Source organism: Microcebus murinus, chromosome 15 (assembly GCF_040939455.1).
Source record: "Microcebus murinus isolate Inina chromosome 15, M.murinus_Inina_mat1.0, whole genome shotgun sequence".
NCBI lineage: Eukaryota > Metazoa > Chordata > Mammalia > Primates > Cheirogaleidae > Microcebus > Microcebus murinus.
In genome coordinates this window covers 25974162-25983688 of record NC_134118.1, presented here as the reverse complement: position 1 = coordinate 25983688, position 9527 = coordinate 25974162, and the positions used below count along the sequence as shown (strand labels likewise).

At 40.7% G+C, this 9527-nt stretch overlaps 1 protein-coding gene across 1 annotated transcript; it reads right to left on the bottom strand.

The window, feature by feature from the left end:
* Positions 1–4415: 4415 nt before the first annotated feature.
* Positions 4416–9037, bottom strand: ZNF165 (zinc finger protein 165). The gene is made up of 3 exons (XM_012742014.3): positions 8567–9037; positions 8142–8280; positions 4416–5411 (listed from the first exon to the last, which is right to left on the bottom strand). The coding sequence occupies exons 1-3, from the start codon at positions 8975–8977 to the stop codon at positions 4504–4506; spliced, it is 1458 nt and encodes a 485-aa protein (XP_012597468.1). The 5' UTR covers positions 8978–9037; the 3' UTR covers positions 4416–4503.
* Positions 9038–9527: the final 490 nt, after the last annotated feature.

Below are 9527 nucleotides of genomic sequence, written 5' to 3'. Positions count from 1 at the left end.
TAAAGAGTGGGGAATGGGAGATTTTTATCTTCCTTTATACTGAAAACATCCAAAAAGCTTAAGGGAACTGCCAAAGTCCACACAGCCCAGGGGCAGGATGTGCCCACATATGTGTGATCCCCACCAGTCCTGGAATCCCTACAACACGACCAATTTAGTGCCACACAACCAGAGAACACCAGCGCTCAAGTTAATCTGACATAATTTCTAGGTATATTGTATATATTGATATCTAAAAATGAAAGTGTTACATAGCTTTTTAACCACTTCAGGACCGCACTCACCGGGCGAAACCTTGCCCACAGCTGGCACCCATAGTTCCCACGATAGTTTGTGCTGTGCATTGATGACGAATCCGTTTTTGCTCCTGTGTGATGAGGAAAGCTTTAAAGTACTGAAAGCTTGTTTTACTTTACAGGCAGCTTTACTTGTAATGTAAATCAGAATAGGTAACATACATGTTTTCATTACGTTATTTTTAAATGTTCACAATTTTATTTTGATAAATGAAAAATTAGAAAAGTCATATCATGACTATTGGCTAAAGACGCTTGGCTGTGTGCCTTCATATCACAGCTGTCAGCTAAAGTCGCTGTGTGCGTTCATCTGTGGCTATCGATTATGGTTGACACGCTCCTACCGAAGTGGTTAAACTGTATCCAGTGGAATTTAAATACTGCCCTGAATGTGCAATGTTGCCTTTGAAATATAATAGCTAAGGGTGTAGCCATTATGGGCTGTTGACAGTTCAAGTAATGTCTTATTTTACAGGTTAGGGTATATGGCAGTCTCTGCTTTAAGGAGACTGCCCTTGGGCATGTTTCTTTTGGGTCATTCCTATGCCAAAATAAATCATTATTAATTTAGAGAAATGAAAAGTTTGTTAACTTTTTTTAGGTTAAAGAAGTCTAGTCATCTTGAAACTCATTGAATGAACCACTAATTCAAAAGGAAAACTGACAACTCTGGTGAATTTTATCATGTGTGCCAGAAAGCACAAACTAGGTAAGACAGACATAAAATTTATAATAGGGTGTGAAAATTGCAGATACCAGAATGAAATCACTTTTGTCAGATCCAGACAAAATATGGATGGAAAGGCCAGAAGGAGAGGAGGCTCATGCTTGAGCCTCTGAGATAAGAATGTCTGAGATAAGAATGGTTTTCAAGGAGTTTCAAGAAACTCATTTCCATCAGGCATCTCCTGCTTTGACAAACTTTATCTCTAGAAATTCTTTAGGACTGCAGTAATTCAGATAAGATCCTATGGAAAGAATACTTGCCCAATCATGGCATCTCCAGCAATGAACTGACAACTCTGGCTTTCAGCATCTGGAACCAATGAATTCTGTTTCCAAGCAGCTTAGGTGAACTGCTCCCTTTTTGCTAATAAAAGCTTCCCTTTACCCTTCCCTCACCTAATGCACTGGTGGCTTGCCATTCTGTGCTTTCTGGGTTGTAATCCTCATTTCCTATTCACGAGCAAATTGAACGCATGATATTTGGAGATAATTTCTCTAATGACTTTTTCCCCCCAAGGTTGACAATGGAAACAAAGTGAAGCTTGATTGCAAATAGAATGAAATTAAAACACCAGAGCAATCATCCTGGTGTTTCTCACTACAAATAAATCTACAGATAACACTTCTAATTATCTTTTGAAAATAATCAAATCATGTCCAGAGGTTCACTGACAACATAAATCTAAGTGTGTGTGTGATTATATATCCCATCCCTCCCACAGGGCTCCGTTGCTAATGCCTCTCCTGGCGACAGCTTTGACAGCTTCATGCTGTCATTCCTGGAGGGGAGAGGAGAGGCAAGCAAGAGAGTCTTCTCTCCATGCCCTTCCGGGGTCTGTCTCGGTGTTGTGTGTGGTGTGGAGGAGGAATGGATTTGGTGGTTCTCAGTTGCAGCCTTCTCTAGTAACTGCCACCTTCATACCCACAATCCTGTTCCTAACCTTCGGTATGAACCCAGAGAGAAGGTAGAGGCGGGAAGTATGCACATACCCCTGGGCTATGACCCAGGCCCAATGCGGCAGGGTTGTTGCTCATATAAGCCACACAACCCTAGCCAACCATGGGCTTACCTTGGCTCCCGCCCCTCTAGGAAATGGTGGTCCACTGCGTAGTTGGAGAGCAAAGTTGACTCCAGGTCTAGCCAGTCAAAGCCCCCACCCTGATTCTGAAATGTTGACCACTTAGCCTTCTAAAAGGGTGCTATGCCTCACCCTTTCCTAACTTTAAAGTTGTGGTGTACAAGTACTGTGTTTTCTGATGTTATATCTCATGTTGATACTGTGAGTGACATAATTAAGGTTAAGGGTTAAGGACTAGGGCCCTGCAATAAAATGGGCATTTAAATCCTGGTTTTAAGGCCGGGCGTGGTGGCTCACACCTGTAATCCTAGCACTCTGGGAGGCCTAGGCCTGGGGATTGCTAGAGGTCAGGAGTTCGCAACCAGCCTGAGCAAGACCCCATCTCTACTAAAAATAGAAATTGACCAACTAAAAAATATATACAAAAAATTAGCCGGGCATGGTGGCACATGCCTATAGTCCCAGCTACTCGGGAGGCTGAGGGAGTAGGATCGCTTGAGCCGAGGAGATTGAGGTTGCTGTGAGCTAGGCTGATGCTACGGCATTCACTCTAGCCTGGGCAACGAAGTGAGACTCTGTCTCAAAATAAATAAATCCTGGTTTTACCACTTGCTACTATATGGTCTTGAGCAAGATTCTTAACTTCGTAATAGTTCAGTTTTCTCATCTATAAAATGAGGAAAATAATAGAACTTATAGAATCATGAGATAGGACGTATTAGTATAGTGCCTATAAAAATCTATGGGCTCGATATTATCTTTAAAAACAAATCAAATATTGTGCTTAGGTCCTGTCAAGACATTTTTAGTTCCAGGTCATAGAAAATAAACACTAAGATATTTCTTATAAAGCTTCTTCTTAGTGGTGTCCAGGAGCAGTAACTCACGCTTCTAATCCTAGCACTCTGGAAGGCTGAAGGGGGTCGCTTGAGATCAGGAGTTCCAGAGCAGTCTCAGCAAAAATGACACCTGTCTCTGTGAAAAATGAGCTAGGTGTAGCGGCAAGCACCTGTAGTACCTGCTACTTGGGAGGCTGAGGCAGGAGGACTGCTTGAGCTTGAGTTTGGGGTTGCACTGAGCTATGATGATGCCACAGTACTCTAGACAGGGCAACAGAGCAAGACTCTGACTCAAAAAAATAATAACAAAAAAAGCAAGCAAGCCTATTAGTGGAAGATTTCGTACACTTCACATTATATTATCATACTAATACCAAGGTCCTGTTTACATTTTATAATGTAAAAACATTACATACTATGGACTATTTAAGCCTTATATAATTTCTTTTAATTCTCATATTAGCAAACAAAATAAAACACACAAAAAAACATGCCTCATCAAATAGGTAAAAGCAGAATTTACCTTTATATCCTGAAAACATTGGCGGAGCTCCTACTTGTTGCAGATACCATCCTTTTCTACACTCTTTCATATACTATCACTCTCTACTTCTTTTCTGGAGAGGAGAGCAGCTAGCAGCAAGAAAATGAAGTTTCAGGACCATTATTTTCAGTATGAACTCCCTCAGCCCTTTTCCACAACCGCCTGCCAGAGAATCCTGTCAGGTCTGTCAGGAGAGCTCTCCAAACTATAGACTCTAGCAACCCACTCCAGAAAGGTGCCCCAAACCAGTAAAAGCCTGGTTATACTACTGTGTCTATCCTTCAACTTCTGAGGTTTAGTTCAATTTGAACAGATTTCCTCACCCCTAACCCAACTTTTGCCTTATGCACTTCTATTCTCTTCCTGTCTTACCTCAATCTCTGGATTCTGTCCTCTTGCCTTGAATGCTCTTCTGGTCACTTACTTCCTGGCATGACCTCTGGACATAGATTTTGGCCTCATATTGGAATGGTACCATTACATATGCCCTCTTGTTTGACATGACTCTTTAACTTAACATGACCATTTAATTTAGTTTTGTGGTCTTCAGTTTTTAAAGGAATGTTCTGAAAACATGGTTCTACAGTGCATTGTGTTGTGCAAACTATTTCACTCCTGGGTTTAGTCTACCTCCTCTTGTGGAAAACTAATAAGAATTATGTAGGGTTCAGTCTTTTTACCTGAATCTTCCTCTTCTTCTCATGCTGTAATCATGGTTATTTCCCCAGACAGTCCCTGTTTCTCTACACCTCACTGCCACAGACTAACCAATTTGTTAGCCTTCCTCAAATGCCGCTCTTTTGGTTTGACCTTAGCAGTCAATGAAAGAAGAGGCACATCCCCAATATCACAGAAAGCACAGACACAAAAATGAAGACCATACATAAAGCAGCCACCCTGAGAATGAGAGAGAAAAAAAAAGACACTGGTCTTTCGGTCTTTCATTTCACACAATATTTATTTTTTATTGTTTTTTCATGTTTTGCTATTTCTTCAAATTTTCCATGAATTTAAATGCCTTACATTAACAGGTTTTCTCTCATGTGAATTCTCTGATGTTGATTAAGGTGTGAGCTCTGACTGAAGGCTCTCCCACACTCACTGCATTCATAGGGTTTTTCTCCAGTGTGGATTCTCAGGTGCCGAATAAGGTGTGAGCTCACACGGAAGGTTTTCTCACATTCACTACATTTATAGGGTTTCTCTCTGGTGTGAATTCTCTGATGCAAGATAAGATGTGAGTTCAGACTGAATGCTCTCCCACATTCTTTGCATCCAAAGGGTCTTTCTCCAGTGTGAATTCGCTGATGTCTAATAAGATCTGAGCTTCCTGCAAAGCCTTTCCCACACTCATTACATTCATAGGGTCTCTCTCCAGTGTGGATTCTCTGATGCCTAACAAGCTTTGAGCTGTGTCTGAAAGCTTTCCCACACTCATTACACTGATGAGTTTTCTCTGCACTGAAAATCGCTGCATTTTTAATAAGTACTGGGCTCTTGAAAGATTTTCCATATTGGTGAATTTTTTCTCTAGCATAAATTCTTTGATGGTTAATAAAATCAGAATTCCATTTGAAGCTCTGTTCATAGGTACCATGTTTACAAGATTTCTGATGTGTGAATTCATTTGAGCTCAGATTTAAGCTCCTCTCACATCCATCATGGCTTATCATTTCACTTGTGAATGTATTTTTGTGGGTGAGGATTTTACCAAAACCTCCATCTTGAGCTGATGATGGTCTCTGAAAGTCCCCTGGTTCTTTTTCCCATTGCTTCTTTACCCTGACTGCAGACTTACAAATGTCTTGAGGCTCATCAGATCCTTCGGACACGTATCCTGAGATTCTTCCTGATATAATTCTCTGAGATTCTGTTTTTTCATAAATGTCCAGCTTTGGCATGGATCCATTGTTTTCACTCTCATCATCTAAAATAATGAAAAAAAGAAGTAAATATCATCTGCTGGGAGAAAAGAAACTTGGGGGCATGCTCAAGATAGTTACATATTGATACTTGATTTGGCCACTTTAAATATGTGGCTTTTTTTGGCAGCGTGCGGTGGCTCATGCCTGTAATCCTAGCACTCTGGGAGGCCAAGGTGGGAGGATTGCTTGAGCTCAGGAGTTTGAGACCAGTCTGAGCAAGAGTGAGACCCGGTCTCTACTAAAAGTGGGAAAAATTAGCCAAGAGTGGTAATGTGTGCACCTGTAGTCCCACTACTCAGGAAGCTGAGGCAGGAGGATTGCGTGAGCTCAAGAGTTGGAGGCTGCTGTGAGCTAGGTTAATGCCACGGCACTCTAGCCTGGGCAACAGAATAAGACTCTGTCTCAAAAAAATAAAAAATTGCTGGAGGTGGTGGCACGCGACTGTAGTCTCAGCTACTCAGGGAGGCTGAAGCAGGAGGATCACTTGAGTCCAGGAGTTCTGGGCTATAGTGTGCTATGCCGACTGGGTGTCTGCAGTAAGTTCAGCATCACTATGGTGACCTCCCAGGAGCAGGGGACCATCAGGTTGCCTAAGGAGGGGCAAACCAGCTCAGGTCGGAAATGGAGCAGGTCAAAACTTCTGTGCTGATCAGTACTGGGATCGCGCCTGGGAATAGCCACTCTGCACTCCAGCCTGGGCAACATAGTGAGACCTCGTCTCCTTTTTAAAAATAAATGAAAAAAAAAATAAATAAATAACTAAGGCTGACAGCACGGCACTCTAGCCCAGGCAACAGAGTGAGACTCTGACTCAGAATGAATGAATGAATAAATAAATAAAATATGTGGTTTTTCATAGAGGAGTGAGGGATAAGGACACAAACAAAAGAAACATTGGTAAAAGTATGTAATGCATGCAGTGGTTGGCAGAGAGAGGAAACAGATATCTGAAGATATATATATATATATATATATATATATATATATATATATATATATATAATAGAAAAGATTGGGAGAAGGATCGGCAGCAGCAAGAATTGGGAAGGGGGAGACAAAGTAAAGAGAAATAACTATATAATGTGACCAACGGGGATCTTGGGAACTTCAGGCCTATAATACATTTCTAGTATTAGGCTTACAGGGAAAAATAAAGGAACCACCTCAAAGAAAAGCAGATGAGGACACAGGAGAGAAAAGTAAAGCTATAAATAACTCTGAGGTTTGTGTGAGAAAACCTCCATCCTTCATCCATTATCCATTTTTTCTTCATATTTGATGGTTAATCAGTCTTCTAAGTTCTGTCATCATTTTCTGCTCCACATACCCTCCTTTACATTTCTGCTATCATCACCATAAGTCGGGAACCTCACTACTTCCTGTCCAGATGACTATAACTGCCTCCTTGCTGTTATACATGTGTGCTTTTCTTCTTCCTAATTATCTTAAATATCCTTACTAGACAAATTGTCATTAAACATTGTCATCCTTTTACACCCTACTCAGAAACCTTTAATCTCTTTTCTTCCACAAGTCTCAACTCCCCAGCCTGGTTTCTAGGACCCATTTATGATCTGGTCTGCACAAATCCTGCCTTCTAGCTCATGACTCTATACTGTGCTGAAGCCAAGCAGCCCCTCTTTGTTACAGGATTTCCTTTGTCTAGAATACGCTAGGGTAGGAAACTGGGTTAGGGAGTATTGGTCTTGGGGTAGGGGAAATTTACAATTTTATATAGGGTAGATGGAGATATTTCCAGAATAAATGTGAAGGTGGAATATGTGGTAATTTATAAAAAATTAACAGTAACTTATTCTTGGGCTTATTATTAGGACCATTCATACCTAAAGTGATATTGCATCTACGAACCTTTTAAATAGATGAATTTTAGAACTGAGATGAGTATTCTATGGAGGTTGTCTCTAGAAGTATGGCTAATTTTACATAAAAATATAAAAGACCTTTATCAGATCAAGAGTATAATACAAAAGGCAAACATATGGATCATAGTCTATGTACCTACAAATTATATTCTATTTGTATCTGTCTCTTTCTCTATCATTATAGGTACTTCTCTATAATGTTTTGTTTTTGTTTCTATCCATGTGTTTCTTCCTTTTTGCTTCTTTTCTCTTTCTTTGACATTTTCTCAACTCATTCATTTTTTTTGAGAGAGTTTCACTTTGTTGCCCAGGCTAGATTGAGTACCATGGCATCAGCCTAGCTCACAGCAACCTCAATCTCCTGGGCTCAAGCAATCCTACTGCCTCAGCCTCCCAAGTAGCTGGGACTACAGGCATGCCCACCATGCCCGGCTAACTTTTTGTATATATATTTTTAGTTGGTCAATTAATTTTTTTCTATTTTTAGTAGAGACGAGGTTTCTCTCAGGCTGGTTTGAACTCCTGACCTTGAGCAATCCACCCGCCTCGGCCTCCTAGAGTGCTAGGATTACAGGTGTGAGCCACTACGCCCAGCCAACTCATTCATTTTAATTTCCCTTAATTTTGTCACATCATAAAAATATCCTGTGTTTGTAAATATTCTGGTTAAGAAACAAAATTATCTTTCCCCCCAAATTGGTCAAAAACTCACAGGGAAAAATACATTCTCTACTTTTCATTGGATAATGAAGGAAAGGACCACCCACAGTTACCAATACTAGTTTGAAGAGACAGATTCACTCTCCTGCTTCTTCAGTGACATGCACCACATAGCATTCTGCCACTTACCACAGTCCAGTAGGAGTTGAGGTTCTGAAGAACCATAATGGGCCTTGGTCTCTACTGGCTGGAATTGGACACTAACTGCTGGTCCAGGTGGTGACACCTTTTTCCTGAATATTTCTTGTCCATGTTCATGGGCTGGAACCTGAGAAAAATAAAGTACATTTAGGCTTATGAGAGAATCCTTGTTGTAGTTAAACATCTTCTAACAACTAAGAGAACCTCCTGTCCTATAGGAATACAAAACCAGGGAAGGAAGAATCAAGTCTAAATCAACTATAAGATGTAATGTGGTACCAGACAGGAAAGGAGACATAAATACACACTGAACCAACAGCTCCTGCAAGTCTCACTACATACTGAGTCTCAGGCCCTCTCCTTCCCCTGTGGGACTCCATCCATTATGGAGGTCTTAGATATCCCCTACATACCTGGCATATTGCTTCATCAGTGCCTCTCTCTAAATCTTCCAATATGGTCACTGCCTCCTCTCCACTCTCTGGGTAATGTTCATGTACCCAGGCCTGCAGATCCCCTGGCAGGATGTTCAGGAACTGCTCCAGCACCAGCAGCTCCACGATCTGCTCCTTGGTATGGATCTCTGGCTTCAGCCACTGACAACAGAGCTCCCGGAGCCTGCTCAATGCCTCCTGGGGTCCAGGGGAATCTTGGTAGCAGAACTGCCTAAAAAGTTGCCGGCAGAGCTCCTGCCTGAGGAGATCACTTCTCTGTATGCAAGTGCCTTGTCTCCAGATAATCTCTTCCTCTTTTATCTTTACTATCAGAAGTTCTTTATCCTCTGGAAAGTTCTGAGCTGCAGCTTTCTTTGATTCTGTAGCCATCTCTGGATAGACTATATTATCAGAAAACCCACTTGTCTTTTGGGAAGGGTTTTCAAGAGCTCCCCTGAAGGATCAAAAATTACTGTTACTGTGTAGGAAGATGAAAGACCACATCATAGACATCATCATTCTCCATTACAAAATAATTTACTGGGCATTTATTGTAGGTAAAAGCACTAACATACATGCTCTGTAGAATACAACTGTTATGTGATTTCTCCTTCAATACAGCTTAAACTTTAAATTTAAAAATAGGACAGTTTAAATTAGAAATATTAAACTTAAATGTAATACTAAATATTAATAAGCCATATATGATTACATTGTATAAGTTATACAGAAAATAAGGACCAAAAGAGAAAAATGATATAAGTGCTTTATAAAATAAGAGAAGGGAAAAGTATAGTTGGTTGCAATGGCCAGGGGAAGCTTAATGAAAAAACAAAATTCTGAAGAATGGATAAGATTTGACTAGGACATGGGAGAGAAAGAAACGGGAAATTACAAACATGGAAACAGTTTGAACAATTGGTTAAGGATAGGCACACAG

Excerpts from the sequence above, each read along its gene's own strand:
- ZNF165 (XM_012742014.3), bottom strand. The coding sequence starts at position 8,977 with ATGGCTACAGAATCAAAGAAAGCTGCAGCTCAGAACTTTCCAGAGGAT. Across the intron at positions 8,281-8,566 it reads CTGATGAAGCAATATGCCAG|GTTCCAGCCCATGAACATGG; the intron begins GTATGTAGGGGA and ends TATTTTTCTCAG. Across the intron at positions 5,412-8,141 it reads TCAACTCCTACTGGACTGTG|ATGATGAGAGTGAAAACAAT; the intron begins GTAAGTGGCAGA and ends TCATTATTTTAG.